Raw genomic sequence first — 20,138 nt, forward strand, 5'->3', positions numbered from 1 at the left:
CCCCCCCCCCACACACACACATCATCACATACCCTTCACCATACCTAGAGATTGGCATGGTGTTATTTCAGTTAGACTTATAGCTGGTCTGATTTGCATTGAGAGATGATCTTATGGAAAGATCCCCATGCCTATCTCTAGGTATAGTGAAGGGTATGTGATGATGTGTGTTTGGGAGTGGTAATTTTAATTCCAAAGGCTAAGATAACTTTATAAGGATGCATAGTATCCTGAGCCATGAAATAACTGGCCTTTAGAAAATAAAAATGTGCCTGCCTCTATGGGAATTTAACATTGGGGTGTGTCTATTTATGCCCCCTCTATTTTAAATAAGAACATTTATTTATTTACAATACATTATTAACTCACAAAGAAAATTGGTGTCCTTAAAAGGTTGGATTTTCCTAAATGTTTTGAATTAAGGCATTAAGATCAATTCCCAAAAGATTTTTTTTTATTCCTCTTTTTAATCAACTATAGCACACTACAAAAGCTTAAAGCAGACGCATCGCTTTGATTTGACGTGATGCATCGCTTTGACATGTGACTCTCGCTGGTGGAGGTTTAAGTGCCGCACAAAGTATCAAATACCCAAATATTTATTCCCAGTGTCCAGAGGAGCGAGGTGGGGTCCCGTCTCTGGGGCGAGGGCCTGGATCAGGGAGGATTATGGGATTGTGCGTGAGGAGGAGACCGGTGGGGAGTGTAAAGGCAGCATCCATTACAACCATCATCCAAGTGTGTGGTATCATGGTTGTATTAAGAGAACTGGATCCCCAGTCATGCCAGTGATGCATGAGATTTGCTCAGTGGTGCATGAAGCACTCATCAAGCTAAAAAAAAAAAAGATCTTCCGCTCTGCTTCCATATTGTGCGGCCCGTGGCGTCATGATGGACATGCGCACTAGTGGCAGCACATGCATGAGCTTGCATGATGGCTTTCGTGGAAAACTCGCCATCGAAAATATTCACGATATTGTAAGGAGAGGAGAAAAAAAAAAAGTAATACATTTTTTTCCTAACGATTGTGAAATGTGTATATGTAATGTAAAGTAATGTATAATTATGGATCCTTTTTCAAGTTTTTTCTTTATACTATTCAACGTCAAACATTGGGTTTTCGCTGTTAGCGAATCGTTCCAATTCATTCAAACCTATATTTTTAATTTTTTTTATTTCATTTTACAAACACGTTATGCAATGTTTAACCAATTTGGCATCATACAGAAAAATATGTTCATATCCATCCAGGGAACATTAAAACCTTAAAAAAAAAGTAAATAAATACAATACATATACAATTTAAGAAAGGCACTTAATACATAAACAGGAAAAATGAAACTGTAATCGAGAGATCACTGGTGGCGACCCTCATTTTCATTGTCATTGAGTCAGATTAAAAATGCAGAACAGCAACACACAAAGTACGGTAAGAAATAAAGACAATCAAACGTTCAAAATTGGTAAAAGATTTGATAAATTAGGATAATAGGGATGCAAAAATAATACAATCATGTAAAGCAGTTACAAGTAGATGTTTGCAGATTTAGAACCAGATTTTTGAATTGTCCAAGAGGCACAATGCTTATGAAAATTAATCACAGATGTATTAAAAGAACCAAGGAGATGTAACGCACTGATATACATACAGTAGATGTGTCTTCCGCCATGTAAATTCTGTAGGAAAAATCTTATTTAGGCAATAGGGTTGCCAGACGTTGCAATTCCATCATTAAAGCCCGGCACTGTTTGTTGGGGCTTGTGTGGTATATGGCATCCGTGTTGTTTGTGTGTAGTCTCTCTGTGTGTGTGTGTGTGTGTGTGTGCGTGTGTGTGTGCGCGCGCATCAGATCAATCAGGTCAGGGCACCAGCTGTCCTCTGAGGATTAGCTGTGGGTGTCTATAGTGTGCCGCCCATGTCGTTTTGAGTTTAGTCTGCTCGTCACATACAGACAACCAAAGCTACAGGCGGACTCTAATCTTGGCCTCCAGTTTGCAGTCATAATTACTTCCATGCAGTCACTCAAATGTTTACCCTAAACCCTCAGTCCTACAGTCTCAAGTTGACTCATAAAGTGTGTCTCATAACCTGCCATTAAAGCAGAACTATAGCTGTAAACGTAGAAATAGCCTCCAATGGAAGCATGGAGACGGCGTGTTTCTGGAGCAGTACAGTGAGGTGCAGAGGTCTTAAATGCATGTTAGTGATGTTAGGTGGCTGTAAAGACGAGGTTGACTTCTTTTGTCGCAGGCTATATTTATAGCATACTTTTACCCCTTTAGTGTGTGGGCTGAGTCTGGATCAGCAGTATATACAGTACCAGCCACATTGCTTACTTATGTGTAAACCTATTTTCTTCAGATTTCTAAAGTGCTGGACACCATTGGTGAATGTGTGGCGTTCACTGTCACCGGTGCCTGCGAGCACCCGGGGTGTTTTCTTACTCTGTGTATTTAGCTGCCAGCAGGACACACTTATGCAGTGGTCTTTCTACCTTTTTTTTTTTCTTTTCTTATAAATGGAAGCGAAGTGTACAGCTACTGGACTGACTGACTACCAGTTGTCAACAGTTAGCCAGCAAGAAGACTTCTGGGCTGGATTTATTTCAATACTTTTTAGAGGTCTGAAATCTGTAAAACTGTAAGGCAGGGCGCAGAGAAAAGAAGCAAAGCACAGCGCAGATATGTCATTGTTGCTTCTGGCTTTGATTACGCCTTGAAAGGTAAGAGTGAAGCGCTGGCTCCCCATAAGAAAACCACAGAACGGTCAGCGCAGAGCGGGTTGCACCGCGGATCTTGTGACGGCGGCTTTACAGAGGTTAACCCTTCAGCTGAAAAGATTGTTAGCCAACTTGCTCACTAACATTGTGTTGAGGACGACTGAGCTTAGTCTTGTTGAGCTCCAGTTTTGGAGCAGATTCTGTATTTGACCTGCAGACACTGTGTCACAGTAACCTACAGTGAATCTGCTTTACCAGACTATTTAGTTTGATTTAGAGGTCCCATGACATGGTGCTCTTTGAATGCTTTTGAATAGACCTTAGTGTTCCTCTAATACTGAATCTGAAGTCTCTTTTATATAGAACTTAGTGGTCCCCTAATACTGAATCTGAAGTCTCTTTTTTATAGACCTTAGTTGTCCCCTAATACTGTATCTGAAGTCTCTTTTATATTAACCTTAGTGGTCCCCTAATACTGTATCTGAAGTCTCTTTTATGTAAACCTTAGTGGTCCCCTAATACTGTATCTGAAGTCTCTTTTATATAAACCTTAGAGGTCCCTTAATACTGTATATGAAGTCTCTTTTTTATAGACCTTAGGTGTCCCTTAATACTGTATCTTATGACGCTCTGATTGTTTTTGGGCACGTCACGCCCAAACCACACCTATGGGTAATGTAGCTAGTTCAGACCAACCCATCTTAGATTTGTGTCGGGCGTTTTATATTTTGGTGTTTCAGATCGTTAAATTAAGGCCCTTGGCTCCAAATGAGGACGATTACGCCAGCCACTGCTTGTTTGTCTGGTGATTAAAGTGAACAACTGGCTGGAAGTAGGAATTAGAATTTACTTAATACATAAAAAAAGAATAGAATAAGTAGCACAAAGGAAATCATCATGGCTGGGCCAAATGGTCACCACAGCAACGTTGAACAGTTTTGCAGTGACCGATGTATGCAAGCCTGGGCTCCATGGGGATGATGTGATTATTCCATTTAATTTGCGCATTATAACCATGCATACACCATGGCTCAAATCTGGCATATAAGCAATAAAAGTATGTAGATGAATTCTTCTACATACACGTCCCTCGAAGCTCTGTCAGCTGTCTCTCTGTCAGGCTTTTTTTTTTTTTGAACCAATCAGCTCTACTGTCAGTCAGACCTGTCATATAGAACATTCATGACACAATATAAAATAAAAAGCTGTAAAAACTCCTGTCTGATTAACATTAAAACCATTGGCTAGGGCTGGAGAAAAGTAAAACAAAAAGAAGATTACATCTGATGCACATGGTGATTCCCTCCGTAAGACAACACTGTCAGCCTGCATGTGCATATGTTTATCATTACAGAAAGACTTTATTCTAGACTAATTTAGATAGTTTGACCATGGGTGCAGGTGAACAGTGTGGCACATTTATCAGCTAGAGAGAAACATATTCTTTCTGGGGTTGGTGGAGACAGAAACAGCTAAAAGAGACGTATTGGACAGACATTCACCACAAACACCACTGAATTGCCCAATACCTTACGATTTATGAAGTTAAAGCTATGTGCCGGAGCTGGTGTGTGTTTCACGTGGCGAGGCTGGAAGACTTCAGGTGGGTGGAAGGACATGTACGCAGGGCTGGGTACGCACCGACCGAATTGCCTCTAAAGTATCGAGAATTGAAAAATGCCTCGCCATTCAATACCCAATTTGAATAGCTAAGGAGTGAATCTCATTGTCAGTGAGCCAATCAGCACGCAGCATGCTTTTACACAAGATCTAGTGTGTAATAATGTTTGTGATTGGCTGTCTTAAGTTACAATGTACAATAATGTACAATGCTGTTTGTTTTTGGTCAAATAGATTTTACCAACATTTGTCAACAAAAAAAGCATTATTTATGAACCCATATTGAAGTCACAGCATTGGTATCGGTAACAGCATCGCACATTTTTGAACGATTCCCAGCCCTACGTGTAAGCGTGTTTGACCTTCAGGCTTTATTTTTATCCAATCATGACCCCCTTACCCTGACCATACCTTAACCACAGTCTGCCAACACCATGATCTCTTCCCTATCCTTATTCAGAGCGTTGTGACCGAGGGCACATAATGTAGAGAGTGAGAATATAAACCAGCGTTGGCATTGGATGTAAAGAAATGGTACATAATTGTTACCCTGTAAACCCGAGTTCTTGCAGAAGCACAAATTGAATTTGCTCAGCGAGTCACTTTGGCAATCATTAATGATGCTCATTATCTATGCCCTATTAGCCGAGATGCACCAATCACATCGGTGTATCTGATATAGGAGGTCCAGAGACAAGCTGCACCAATCACATCGGTGTATCTGATATAGGACGGCCAGAGACAAGCTGCACCAATCACATCGGTGTGTCTGATATAGGTGGGCCAGAAGCAAGCTGCACCAATCACATCGGTGTGTCTGATATAGGTGGGCCAGAAGCAAGCTGCACCAATCACATCAGTGTAACGGGTATAGGCTGTACGGCCAGAGGCGAGCTGAACAGATTTAATCTACCAGTTAGCTCCGCTGGTAGCTAAGCGTCACCCTGTGGGTTGTGATTGGTCGTAGTGTTATCCAATTGCGTGCAGTGAGATTTTCAAATGCACGTTTGGTGCCGCCCCTCGAGCTATACTCATTACTCGGTGCCAGATCCCTAATCTTTCGGATTTGGGTCTGGATTTCCAGGCTACAATATTGTTGCCTCGTGAAATAAATGCTAATGTTGAGCCAACCCAATCCCATTAACTATGAGACTGATAATTGAACTATGACTATGATCAGCTGATAATTCATAGGCTTGTTTGCATCTCGTTCCGCTGCCCCGCAAGTTGAAGGTTGAACGGATGATTCTGTGCAGCTTTAATGACCGATTATGTTAAATAATGTTACTCAGAATCTCAGTTTTTTTTCTGCACAAAGAAAAAAAGTCATAGAGTTTCATTCACAAGTGGATTAAGAAGTGATTGTTTTATCTCCTGCGGTCAGTGTGACAGTTAATCAGAGCAGCCATCTTCACCACAGAGCGCCCGAAGGAGCTCCCGCATCGCTCCTGTCACACTCTGTTTATCACTGGATCCTGAACCCTCCAGCACTGCAGTCCATTTCCTCCACAAACAAACCTCCTCCAGGGTCCTGTTTGGATCATAAAACCTGATTCCAGCCTGCCTCAACACCTCAGGGTTCTACCTCAAAGATTTCTCTGAAGAAAGGGCTTAGGGAGCGCAGATTCATGGGAAATCAGTTTGGCATGCTGTGGTAGGGTGGAGGAAGGGGCAGGGTTGGGGCGGGGGGAGGGGGTTGGGGACAGATTCCAACTTGGAATCGGTCAAAAGTTCCAATTCCAATGGACTTTTTTTTTTTTTTTTTTTTAATTGGAAGTGTTTGGATTATCCAATCACCTGTCCAAATTTAACACAAGCAAGTTGGGGTTTCCGTAGTGGATGAAAGGTCTATTATTATTGTTATTATTATTATTAGAGTGCACAGATTGATGCTTTTCATGCACGACCATGTAGACATTCAAGGTTTTTGTGGAGGAGTTGGAGCAGCTGGAGAAGTGAGCAGACCTGTGAATGTCTTCATTAACACCGGGCTGGTAGACTGTATGTGTGGGTGGGTGCTGGTGGGTGGGTGTGTGTGGGTGGGTGGTTGTGTGTGCGTGTGTGTTGACAGGTGCACTAGGTGATAATTGGTAGTAGTCTCATGTTTGCTCAGGCTCAGATCTAAAAGTGGAGATCTTCACTGTCTCGTTGGCTCCGAGATCCCAGGTTTCCCTGTGGCTGTCTGGGTCTCTCCTCTCTTTTCTTCAATTCTTTCTGCCTTTTTTTCCCCCTCTCCAAGACTCTTTTTCACTCCTGTGTCCAACCCTCTTTGTCTCTGATGGAGGCTAGACAAACTTGTGTCCTGAAGTGGGTCCTTTTGGGATTGTGTGCTGCGATGATTAGTTGATTAAAATCACCCAAAAAAATTTTGATTAATTGTTGAAGTGATTTATCAGTAAAGTGTCAAAAATTAGCTGATTACAGTTTTTCCCACGTCAGGATATGCTGTTTCCTGCCTTTTATACAACTTATGACTGAAAGTCTCCTTTTATTTCCCACTTAACGAAATCTCTTTGGGTTTTGGACCGTTGATTGGCATGTACTGGATCCTGCACACGGCACTAATTTTGAAAGAAAATATGTTTCTTTTAAAGCTGGTTCACTTGTTACTCTCGTTTTTTTCCTGACCAGCGATAAACAGAGTTTGGCGCAGTTCTCATTCCACATAAAACGCTACATTACATCACTTGCACTTACATGACATAACCTGCTAACCTCACGGAGAACAATGAGGACAAAACAGCATTGCCAATCGATAAAATTGAATATTATTTCACCCAGATCAGCTAAAAACACAGAAACGCAGACGCCATTAGAAGCATGTTGAGAGGGAAGCAAGTTGTGAACCACCAAACCTGTTTTTAACCGTTGTAGCCATCTTTACTTCACCTGTTCAACTGTTCAGATAACACACTCGACTGCCCTGCTGTCTGCTGTCACAGACATGAACTTTGCGGACTCAGTGCAACTGTCGCTGCAGAATGAATCCAGGGAAAATATTAAATTTGATATTAAAAATAGATTTTCTTTCTCTCCGAGCTGCTGCAAATGAGGGTCTGGCTATATATATGCAGCTGCAACCTTGGTATCTTCATTATCCAAGAAAACCTATGCTACAGCAGAAATTCAAGTACCGTCGCATTTTACGAATGTTTGTACCGACTTGGTACCGAAGTACCGGTTCTCGGGACATCCCTAGTCCTATCTCTGCATTTCTTCTCAGGAACAATGAAAGTTGATATTTAACGGACGGTAGGCAAAATATGATGAGAAATTGGAGGCCCTGTGGCCTGCTTTGGAAATGGGATGGCAGTCATGTAAAGTGTATGTGATCTACAGTTGGGCATGGTTTGGATTTTAACGATTCTGGTTAGAAATGCGATTCTTCCTTTTGATTCCGGTTCTTTTACGTAAAATTAAGCCACACTAGAGCGCCGGTTACCGTGCTTCATGGCTGCAACACAACTGGTTGCTACGGAAACCAAAACTTGCGCATGTTAAATTTGGAACTCATGATCAGATATGAAACCAAATTCTCCAAACGATTCGTAATCGTAATTGTTGAAACAATTCCAAGTAGGAATCAGTTGTCAATGCCCAACCCTAGTGTGACGTGCAGTAAATAAGGTGTAAGGTAAAGTCCTGTTATCGTGTGTGTGTTTGTCTGTGCGTGTGCGTGCTCCATGACCTGGCTGTCTGCAGACACTCTTCTGTGCTTACCCCCTCCTCATCCACGTGACGGAGGTCGGGTGGCTGGATCAGCCTCAACATGGCTGCCGTATGCTCCTCTAAGCCACTCGGCTAATCTGTCCCTCTGTTTGCATATCTAATGTGTGTGTGTGCAGTGTGATTAGAGGCAGATCAATGCGGGGATTGACCAGAGCCTGAACAAACACAACATTAAGAATTGATCATGCACAGCTCGCCCCTGAGATTGCGTACAGTGGCAATGAGCCCGGCTCTGTTTCAACCAGAGGCCGTCCGTTTTGCCAAATATTTGTCAAATATTATAACAGACAGGTACTCTATTGTGCTGTTAGATATGGGCCGTTTCTGTGGCTGGGTTAGCTCAGTTGGTAGAGCAGGCACATACTGCATACCTGCGGCCCTTTCCTGCAAGTCATCCCCCCTCTTTCTCCCCTTTCCTTTCTTTATCTGTCCTGTGGAATTAATGGCCTTACATGCTCCCAAAAAAATCATCTTTAAAAAATGGACCGTTTCTGGAAACGTTAAAAAAAATGATTGTAACCACAGGTCCAGTTGCCTGTAGTCTAATTTCTCCAGAGGCAATTTAGTGGCTCCCTACGGGCGCTGTTACAATTAAATAAAGCAACATAATGAAGTAAATCTCATTTCGCTGTGATAGTCCACCAAGACTATCAGCAGTTGTCGCAGATCTGCGCTACAGATATCGATTGTCTGTCCAACGCTGAGGGAAAAACAGGTGGAGCTCTGGTTAAGATTACCGTGTGCGTGCGTGCACGCGTGCGCGCGTGCTGAATGAAAAAGCTGCTGTAAAAGCAGATTTATATCACATTCATAAAACCGATTTAGGTCTCCGAGCGAGTCAGCGATTGGGCGAGATTGTGTTGATTTATGCTGATGCAGGAAGATACAATGCACTATGATGCAAAACAATGTGATGTGATACAATATCAGACTTAACATGGCATAGATATGTTGGTCCTCAAACAGGAACCAGCTGTGATTTAATCATTTATGAAAATATATAAGAATCACAGTTAATAAACATTTCCAATGGAATGAAGATAGGTAATAGGTAAAGCTAATAGGTACACATAGGCCTATGTTATTGTACAGGGGATGGGGACAGAACGGGGGGGGGGGGGGGGGGGGGGGGGGGGGGGGGGGGGGGGGGGGGGGGGGGGGGGGGGGGGGGGGGGGGGGGGGGGGGGGGCACTGGCAACGGTCAAGTATTTCATTCCACATTGCCAAAAAAAGATAAAGCCTACACCCACTCAGTCCCTTTAAATCGGAACATATGGAATATATTGCAGACACTATAGTGTTTCTAATTAATAAAAAACAACAAATTGTACAAAAAATGAATGTGCGTGTGTGTGTGCGTGTGTGTGTTTGGAACATATCGGCCTTTCAGGCAGCCGGCAGTACCTGATTCACTCTGCATGCTTCCCAGCGTTGTCTCTCTCAGGGGTAGTGGGGGTTGTCTTAGACGGGGCAGTTGCTAGGTGATAGCAGGGCAGTTGCCAAGGGACACCAGTGTGGCGTTTAGAAACCGTGTACATTGCTGTGGTGAGGGAGTATTATTTAAAGTTCAGGGTGGGGAGTCAGCACATAGTTCATCCTTTAGGTCATTAATGGGGGAGTAGTTGAAATCTAGGGACCTTCCATGGTGTGGTTCCAATATCAGAGTTCATTCTATTTGATTTGATTTGTTCATTACATTTGAATATGTTCATATTCAAACATACCCCAAAATAACTTACGGTGTACTTCTACTTCAGTGGAAAACATTTACCTGAAATGTTACTGCTTATGTTGCATATTCAGATTTTACTCACACGCTCACAGATTTTACTCTATGATTATAATAGGATACATTCATCGTTAAGCTCCGCCTGCTTCTCTTTCCACTTGAAGTACACATTTGAATGCAGGACTTGTACTGTGCGATATTAATAGTTCTACGCTAATAGTTCAAAAAAACCTTTATGGAGTACTTCTTTTTGAGTACTTCTTCTACTTCTGCCAACATTCCCAGTTAGAGAAAAAGTGAAAAGTAAAGCAAGGCGCTCTTTGCCCGAGGCCCCCCAAATCACTAAATCTGGCCCTGAATGACACCCCAAGTCCCGGCTTCTCACAGTCAGAAACCCCCCGAGAAATATTCTCAGCGGGGGTGTTCATTTCCAAACAGGCATATAAACCCGCTTGCTAAACACCACTGATCAAAAGTACCATCAAAAATGATATGTATTTATTTTTCAAACACACACACACACACAAGCACGTAGTTTTATTTATTTATTATATTTTAATTTTCGGTACAATGACCATGGTGGGCCAAACAATATTTCGAAATGACATTTTTGTTCCTCTCATCTCATGCCGGACCTGGACCTCCTTAATTTTTATGAAATAATATTTCATGAAATATTATCCTCTCTATACTCACTGTCTGCTTGGGTTGGGCTGACAGGGAGAAGAAGGAAGTTGGCCTCTGGCTTCGCTCCGAGACAGAGTTTATCTAGCTACACCCAGCTGTCACTGTGACACACACACACACACACACACACACACACACAAAACATACAGACACGCACACGCACAGTAAGTTCTGCAGTGTTTGTGAGTGTTTAACAGACAGAAAGTTAATTTGAAGATTTGCACAGGGACTCGCCGCAAGTTCTATGATTCATGTGTTTTCTACCCCAGAATAAATAAATGCCGCCAGGTCAGAGTCTATGTCCATGTCGGTTTTATCATACAAGATCAACACACTGCTTGTTTGGTGTATGTCCCTTATTGTGTGGACGGTCTAACAACAACACACTGGTTATCCTGGCGATAGCTTTCCGGAAACATTGAAACAGTGTTTTGTAGCGAGGCTGTAGAGATGGAATAGAATAGAATAGTTTATTCGTCATTGCTTTACAGACAATGAAAAGCAGTTTAGCAGCTCTGCATTGACGGCATAACACAACATTAAAAACACCGATACCAGGATAGAATAAATAAATAGATTTAAGTTGGGGATAGGGATGTTTCCCAGATGGTCCACGTTTGTCATACAAACATTGTAATTTGGTGATCCTCTGGCTCTCACCCATCACCATCATCAGGTCAACTCTTCAATGTGTCCAATACATTTACACATTTTATGGCCAAATGCCTGCAGAAGTGATGGCGTTCCCATCACCCTCAGCTGCACTTTGTGTTTACTTATAATTACGTTAGCGTGCTGACACGCATCCACATGTTAACAATGTCATTGTGAGCATGTTAGCATGCTGACATTAGCAGTCTTTGCACAACTTTAATATGATTATACATTTAACGCTCTATAAATCACCCTCTAGTCAAAAGTCATTTTGATTTGAGGTTGCCCTGCAAAGACCTTCCTGCCATTTGCAGTGTTTTGCAGCCAAAATACTGTATGTGAATACTTGCAACATTTACTGATTTGACTTGTATTGCAAAGACCTACATGTATACACAGCTCACAGCTGTATTGGTAAACAGTAGGCATTAATATTTCCTACGACAATGAGACATTTATTGTATAACTCCGGCTCCAGTTAGAACACATTGGTCATATTTCAAGCAAAAGTAAAGGAGAAATATGCATAAACCTTTGGGTTCCCAACCTGACTGCTTCAGTATATAATTCAGTCCCTACAGGATTTCGCAATGTCCCAATCGTGCCAATTCACGCAAATTCACTATGACTTTGGTGCGACTCGCAAATTTTCAGCAATCACTGAAGTTTCCTTTGACTTCAACCAATCCCAGCAGTCCCACGTGTCAGTCTTTTTATCAATATGTGACTTTGAAAGCCATAACCAAGTAGGAGTGAGAACGTGTTAACGTCACACGTACTGTACGTTGCCAAATTATTTTCCTTGTTTCTGATATGAAGACGATACGCGTGTGACTTGAACATCTCGCATTTGCCAACAAAACGTACAGCAAAAGACGATGAAAAACATTTCACAAGCTACACTTGTTATGTTATGTGCAATGATAAGTTAAAGTCCAATACGTACTTTTATCAAACTGTATGAATATGTCCCAGGCCATGATAGGAAAACAACTAACAATGTAAAGGTCAATGAGCTACTGACACATACATTATGCTCAAATTTGATTCATTCAATAAATTATTTTTTTATCTTAAATCCACCAGCCATTTTCATATAATTCCAACATTTGCAGCATTGTTAGCCTTATTGGTAAGGTTACAAGGAAAACTTAGTCCAGAGTAGTTTTATTCTACCCAAAACAAGTTTCCTTTTTTTTTTTTTTAAGTTCTGTACAAACAAACTTTTATTCCAACTTTCACTGTCTCTCGCAACTTCATTGCAACGAAATTACATTCAATCAGGCATTTTGGGCCGCAACATCTTAAAAAAAGGATACGAAATCCTGAAGGAACTAATTTGTTGGTATTCATGATTTTTAAAGACAAAAGAATGCCATTTGTGTTAGTCAACATTAGAATGAACACAGTATACACTTAGCATGCTGCGAGGAACGTGAAATGCCAGAGAAATGATCCCAGTGTGCTGTGGGAGTCCAACGCCCTCACCTGCCCTGAGGCGCTGCTAACCCTTCAAACTGATTAATTAGTGTGGCTAACAGTGGAAAGACGGGTGGGTGGGTGGGTGGGGGCATTGTGGCCAAGATGATATTTTTTGAGGACTTTATTCTAGCATGAATAACAGTCTAAGGAAAACACTGTACGCTTATCACTAGTTTAAAGCTGCTCTAAGCAATGTTGGGTGATGTTCAAAGTATTTTCAAACAAAACAGGACTAGCTTGCTCGTCCCTCTTCCTCATCCCGTCCCCCTCCCTTCTTCGCTTCCACGCACCAACCCCCCCACCCCTAAATACTTCTTGTTGGTTATTGGCTGGAACGCTGCAACACTGTTTGTGTATACTTCGTATTGCAGATTGTTTTTGTCAGCGGTTGTAGACCCTGGGCTTTCTACAGAGGCCGCGATTTTTTTACAGTGTGTTCTGGGGACAGGCAGCTAGCAGATAGTGGGACAAATGTCCTGATGCTGCACCAACAGTGTGTGAATGTGTGTGAATGTTCATCTGATGAACAAGTGTCCCCTGGCATTGCAGCCTCGGCCACAGTGTGTGTATTGTCGTGTGAATGGTGCTATTGTTTCATTGATGTTCAGAATATGCTAATATAAATACTTTTCAAACCTGAAACCAAGCCAAAAAAACAGTTTGAAAATAGAAAAACGCAAATGTACAAAGCCGATTCATGTTCCCCAGATGATGACCCCTTTCTGTTTTAGACACTCCAGAATTTTTTCCAAATTGGCACCCTTATAGACAAAATGCAAAAAGATTAAGATTGCTATGTAAGGTGCTTATCACAAGTTTTTTTTTGTCCCCCCAAATGATAAACCCTTTTGATATTGAACCAATTGCATTTCCTTTTATGCCACACTCAGGACAAACTTAATATTTGAAGATCCTACAATAGCATCATTGTTAGAATGTTGTTTGTCCCATCAAACAATTAAATATTGTGCATAAAGAATATTTCAGCATCTGAGCAGCTTCTTTTTGACTTCTCACAAGTGAAGCAGTTAATTATATCCCCTCGGACCAGCCTCCACAAGCTCGGAAATACAAGACGAGATACAGATAAGGTACAGTTTGAGAGCTTTCTACTGCAGAACACTGCAATGTCAGTGCTTCTCAAACCTTTCTGGTTTGTAAAACAATGCAACTTCCACACTGTCATGCAGGCGTGCATATGGTGAACAGCTCAACCGGAAAATCGTTTTGCCTGTTCAGCTTGTTTGACTTGATTCATCATCACGGGGCGCCTGGAGCCTGAAAAACTCTTTAATATTTCACAAGAAAGTCTGAGTAAAACAAACACGATGGGAAAATATAAAGAAGAGTTGGTTTCAATTTCACTATAATCTCTGTGTTTTGTTCAGATACTTAGGAGGGAAGAAACTCAAACTCTTACTGAGGTTCAAATACTGTATAAAGGCTTGAATATTGCCTATAAAATGAGTCATGTCACTCCAGAACCCCTTCTTTTCGGGTCATCAATTTACTATATATAGATACTTTTAGATTGCATTTATTTATTATGTTTTAGACCGTTCCGTAGATGTGAAATCTGAACTTGAACAGCACTAGAATTCATTTTCAGCACAGACAATGTGAAGGAGCGTCCTTCACACCAACTTCAAACACCTTGGTATGTATTTATTATCCAAAGCACAGAATCTCCGGATAATAAATTTAATTCTCTCTTTACACTGTAGACACAACAAATATACAGGTACATCCAATCACAGCAGTGCTTATGGCTGCCCAGCACAATGTCTGCTGGTCAGTTCTCCACAGTCACTTTCTCTTAGTTTCCCTTTCTCCGTTTGTCTTTCTTTTCTCGGTCTCGTGAGTGCTATTTCCATCCAGCTATCGCCGCATTTCAAATCAAATCAACACCACTAAAAATAAACTGTTTCTATCAGAGAGGTGAATAAATTAGCATACTGAAGTGGTAAAGCAACCATTCCAGACAAAAATACACGTACTTGTCAGTATTAAGTGTCCTTAAGTGTCCTACAATAAATGGAATATGGATATTAGTGGAGATAGGTATCATTAAAAAATCTTCAATACCGGGACTTTGATACCAGTTCCTAAACGATATGTTTTTTAATTCCCATTTCATAGAACTAAAAAAAATTACACATGATGCTACAAATCGTGTAGTTTGTGTAGTTTTCAGATCCTACCTTTTCCTTTATGTCTTTCCGACGTGTAATGTTAGACGGCCAATCACAGACATCATTAGATCATAGTAGAATCATTTACTCCTTAGGTATTGAAATTGGGTATTGACTGGCAAGGCGTTTTTCTTTAGAGGCAATTGGGTCTGTCCCCCAAAAAGTATTCAAGTCTGTCCCCAGTCCTGGACATTAGCATTAGCATGTTTGTTTTAACGTCACACAACAATGGGGTTGGGTATAACATTATATTTAACCATTATAATTTTCACCAACTGAGATGAGAAACAGAAAAAGTTAGATTAAGGCCCCTCCCAATTCCAATCTGATTCAGAGAGCTATGACATTTTTGATTTCTATACATAATTTATTTTTCCTCAATGCCTGCCTACTTCCTACTTTTAAAACAAGATATTTGTAGAGACCCATAATGATACATGATTAAATAATTGAATTTACTTTCATTTTCTTTTGATGGATTTTCCCACCATTTTACGAATACAATTGTATTAACAAATGAAAGTGATGTGTCGTCCAACATATTGATTAATTGAAAAAAAGTAGTCCATACCAATTGATTTATGTATTGAATTCAATCCTTAGCTGCGTGCGACCGTAATTAGTTTTCCGACGCCATGTTGGACAGAAAATACATCGCTTTTGTTGGTTCTGCGTGAAGCGAGCATCAAAACATTCCATTTTACTGTGGAAATCTGATGAAATTCCTTCTTTCCTGGTTTGATCGCCCACATAGGAAGCAGTTGGACAGATTCCCAAGCCGAGGCCTCTCCCTCTCTCTCCTCCAGCTGAGGTGGAAGCAGCCATTATGGATGCGCTGACTTGTTGTTAATATGCCTACTGTGATGAGCTGACATTTGCCGGCGACAGCTTTGTTCTGCATGAGTGTGCCGTGTGTCTGCTCGAATCACACCGCGGACAACCTCTCGTTGATTTCCCGGCAAAATGCAGTCATAGAGCGCACCTCCCCCCAGGCATCACAAAAAGCTATTTCCTCTCTGAAGGTAGGCTATACTTGGCAAACAAATAAAGAGGAGAAAATTACAGGGAGAGAAAAGCCTGCTGTTCCTGCTGAAAGCTGTTCCCGTTTCTGCCTGTTTCATGGTTCTACTTCTGCAAATCCTGTCTTCAGCTTTGGGATTTACAGCCAGGCTCCACTCTCTCTGGCCAGGTCCATCGATCTTTCTTCTAATGCTTATCTAATAGCAAGTCAGGTTACTCCACATCCATTTTTTGCCTTTAACCCCGTTAAAACCTTTTTATCCTTCAAAGTTCCCCTTCAGCAGCTTTTGAATACTCATATTTGAATGAATATTTGATAGCTACACATACTGTATATACTCTGGATCTGTTTGTTGCATTAAATTATTCAATACCGATCCTGGTTTTAAGGAGCAGATGGAAATATTCTAGGTGTGTTGAGCATCAGCATTTGGACAAGCACATTTCCGGGGTTTGGACAGGCCCAACCACAATGTTCACACATACAGAGAAGACTTTATCTTTTGATCTTGAAGGCATTTAAGCCAGTTAATATGTCATTTACATACGCAGCTCTGATTGGGCAGCTGTTTGCTTCTGGCTGCCATTATACAGTAGATGTGCAAGATGAAGCAGGTTCCAAAACGATGTGTTTTCACGCATCGTTTATCTTATTTGAATCCTGGCAGGAGAAGACTTGGGAAGCTGTTTATCATGACAATCTGCTTTTCTCACTGTATGTAACTGAACATAAAAACTAGTTTAGCATTTAGATTTCTTGAAGGAATCAAAATTGGAGGTTGGGTCTCCAAGACGTGAGAAGACTTTTGCATAGTTAGGATTTCAGTTAGGATTCTTTCATTCTTAGTTGACTAGCACTTATATGATTTTGTCGACTAATCGATTAGTTGATTTAATCGACAGAGCTGTGCACTTTGGGAGGTGGTTAAGACTAGAAAAGCAAAATGTAAAACATCTGTAAAACTAAGTTTCAACACAATCCTGCAAGAGCACCACTTTCAATCTTGTGTTCAGCCGAAATGTGCTCATAACTTTTTGGGAAATCAGTAATTAAGCATGAATAAGCAAAAAAATTACTACTACCAAAACCACAGATTAGTTGACTAATCGGCTAAGAGGGAACAGACCTACAATTCACACCAAAAAAAGCCATTCTGTCCAGCTCCAGTGAAGGGGTGACGCGTTCAAGCAACCGGAAGGAGCTTAAAGTAGAGCTGAGGAAAGCAGCCAGTTAAATTGGTTGGAGTTTCTGATCAGCATGCCTCGTGGACTTGGCCCTCTAGCACGTCCAACTAGGAGGAGGACCCTGGGTTCAGCCCGAGCATGCTAGAGAGATACACATCCCGTCTGGCCTGGCAAAGGGGGGAATGGGAAAATTGGAAGACGTCTGGGCTACCTTGCTTATCCTGCTGGGTGCTGGGTGTGGCACCTTAGCTCCAATGAAAATCTAGCCTGTGTGACACCAGACCCTTCTCAGTTATAACATAAAAGAGACTTCAGATACAGTATTAGGGGACCACTAAGGTCTATATAAAAGAGACTTCAGAAACAATATTAGGGGATCACTAAGGTCCACATAAAAGAGACTTCAGATACAGTATTAGGGGACCACTAAGGTCTATACAAAAGAGACTTCAGATACAGTATTAGGGGACCACTAAGGTCTATATAAAAGAGACTTTAGATACAGTATTAGGGGACCACTAAGGTGTATATAAAAGAGACTTCAGATACAGTATTAGGGGACCACTAAGGTCTATATAAAAGAGACTTCAGAAACAATATTAGGAGATCACTAAGGTCTAAAAGCATCCAAAGAGCACCATGTCATGGGACCTTTGAGGAATATCTTTTTTGACTACTTGGGATAGAAACAAAAAATCTTAAAGGGCCTAAAGCAAGTCCAGTTGCCTTTCAACAAGCACCCTTAGATAGACAGCGACGTATCTTTACAGATAGAAAATCTTAATACTACAAAAGTAAGCTTATGACTTTGTGTTAACAGTTTGTAGAAGGCATCAACATGACAACGTTTTTTTTACGCCACATCTGGAAATATTCCAATGTTCTTTGCATCTTTTACTTTTCACAAATGACGATATGTAATTAGAAACCCACTGGTGGGCCCGGCCGGGATGTAAAAGTGAAACACTCTGCCAGCTGGCTGCTGGGTGACATTTAACCTTATTTGCAATACAGCACATCATACAGGTGATTGATGGGTCTCCCCACTCAGTCTGACGACTGTCTCCGTCTTTCTCTTTCAGTGAGCTTCATGGACTGCGGGAGAGGGAAGGTGTGGTTCCAGGTTGGAGATTCGTCCGATTTCAGGGTGAGTGAGGACGGTACGGTCTACGCCCTGCGCCGCCTTAGCCTGGTGGGGAAGGGAAACGCTGTGGAGGTGGTCTACGCTCGAGACTTGCAGTCCAAACAGGTCTGGAAGACCAGAGTGCACCTCCACGTCCGTCCACATGGCAACAGCATTGGACCTGAACAGGTAAAACAGCAGCAGCAGCCAGGAGCCGTTTCCATACACTCTAGAACATCAAAGTCGACAGCTGAGCTGAAACTTGATTGGTTCTAAAAGATGAGTCCAGCTTTACTGCATGGTGAAGAAAGGGCTTCTTCTTGTGTTTGGTGTTTGGTATTGAAATAATTAAAGTATCATTATTCACTATAAGAACACCCAACGTAATTTTTATAGACTACCTTGAACTATTGGTCACACTAAACATCATGTACGGATGAAAGCTTTTAATGTTTGATATTTTATAGATTAAATTAGTACTGAATTATCTCCAAATATAATGGATATACTCAGAATAAAATTAAAACTGCTACACTTTTGTTTTAGCCCCTATTTTTCATGAGCTGAGCTCAAATATCTTTTTCCATGCACACAAAAGTCTTATTTCTCTCAAATACTGTTCACACACCTGTTTAAATCTGTGTCGGTGAGCACTTCTTCTTTGCCGAGATAACAATCTGAACACACCCGTGCGCGTAATACAACCCCATGATGCAGAGAGGCTTTTCGACACGCACACACTCCTTTTATAACGTGCCTCCCTCTTAGACTGTAACACTCTTATAATTCATCACAGGGGTGGCATATCAAAAGATATAAAAGGCCACTCTAAAATGTCCAGTTTTATATCTGTGTTGGGGGGGTCGGAGGGGGTCCAAATCTCATCAGCATCTGGTGTTAGCGTTAGGGTTCATCTGTGAAGAGAACACCTCTCCAAAGCGCCAACCCTAACCATAACAGCACATACTGACTGGTTTTCAGACCCCCCCCTCCCAATATGATAAAACTTTACATTTTAAAGTGGCCTTTTATTGTGGCCACCCTAAGATACACCTGTGCAATAATCATGCTGCCCAATCAGCCCAATCTGCCACACCTGTGAGGTGGACGGATTTCCTCAGCAAGAGCAGAGAAGTGCTCACTAACACAGATTTAGACAGATTGTTGAACAATATCTGAGAGAAATAAGCCTTTATTGTATTTTGTGTTCAAGTCTTAGATCTTTTTTGTGCAGCACATGAATCAATAATGGAAATAATTTGTAGTTCCAGTCCTAATAGGGTCATCAATACATTTGTTAGCTTGGTTAATGGGCTGTAACAATAATATTCAAGCAAGAACAGTGTACACATTGGGACAGTGCACACAGATTTAATGTCCCCCAGTGAATATACAGTGGACACTGATGTTTGGTCTGCGTGTCCTAAGGTATTCGATAATGAGTGGATTCAATAACACCTAGAGGACCTGACTGTGTTAACCAACACCTGGGTCAGAGTGCCAGCATGTGTGAAGCCTTTCTGAGAGAGAACTGTACATTTTGACAAGCAGCATCGTAAAACAGCATGATGGGAGGTTATTTACCCCCAAGGCTCCGGTAATGATGGATGAAATCTGTACGGATATGAAATCAGCTTTTCCAGCCCAGCAGGCATGTGAGGTGGGCCAAGTGCTGATTGCAGAGACAAAAGGCAGTCAAACAGCCATCTGTTAGTGTGTTTCATGTACAACAGCGATAATAAGGCCCTCTGCAATTATTTAGACAAGACACTGGCCTTGATTGGCTGTTTCACTAAACACAGCCCAGAAATAGCCAGCTGCCATATGCTTTAGCTGCTATCAGTGCTCGCTGGAGTCGGTGAGGAGGAGAATCACTGAGAGTGAAAGAAGCTGTCAACAATCCTTCATAAGGAGAAGTCCCGAGCAACAGCCATGGCAGTTAACAGCCAGTCATCTGCCAGGGGAGCAGTGTCAGCACTGTGCCCTTCAACTGAGAG

The 20,138-nt window shown here is 41.6% G+C and overlaps 1 protein-coding gene and 1 long non-coding RNA gene across 2 annotated transcripts in view; both read left to right on the forward strand.

The window, feature by feature from the left end:
- The window catches only part of LOC117949958 (cadherin-2-like), a 77,201-nt gene that overhangs the window by 18,667 nt on the left and 38,396 nt on the right, over window positions 1-20,138 (forward strand). Inside the window, exon 3 of the mRNA XM_034880571.1 lies at window positions 18,101-18,330. Coding sequence (XP_034736462.1) covers window positions 18,101-18,330 — 230 coding nt within the window. The remainder of the gene's footprint in view (window positions 1-18,100; window positions 18,331-20,138) is intronic.
- Window positions 4,361-12,156, forward strand: LOC117950005. Its single transcript, XR_004657785.1, has 3 exons — window positions 4,361-4,448; window positions 4,801-4,803; window positions 12,147-12,156. It is a non-coding gene; the product is annotated as an uncharacterized LOC117950005 (long non-coding RNA).

The sequence above is a fragment of the Etheostoma cragini genome, chromosome 9 (assembly GCF_013103735.1).
Source record: "Etheostoma cragini isolate CJK2018 chromosome 9, CSU_Ecrag_1.0, whole genome shotgun sequence".
Taxonomy (NCBI): domain Eukaryota; kingdom Metazoa; phylum Chordata; class Actinopteri; order Perciformes; family Percidae; genus Etheostoma; species Etheostoma cragini.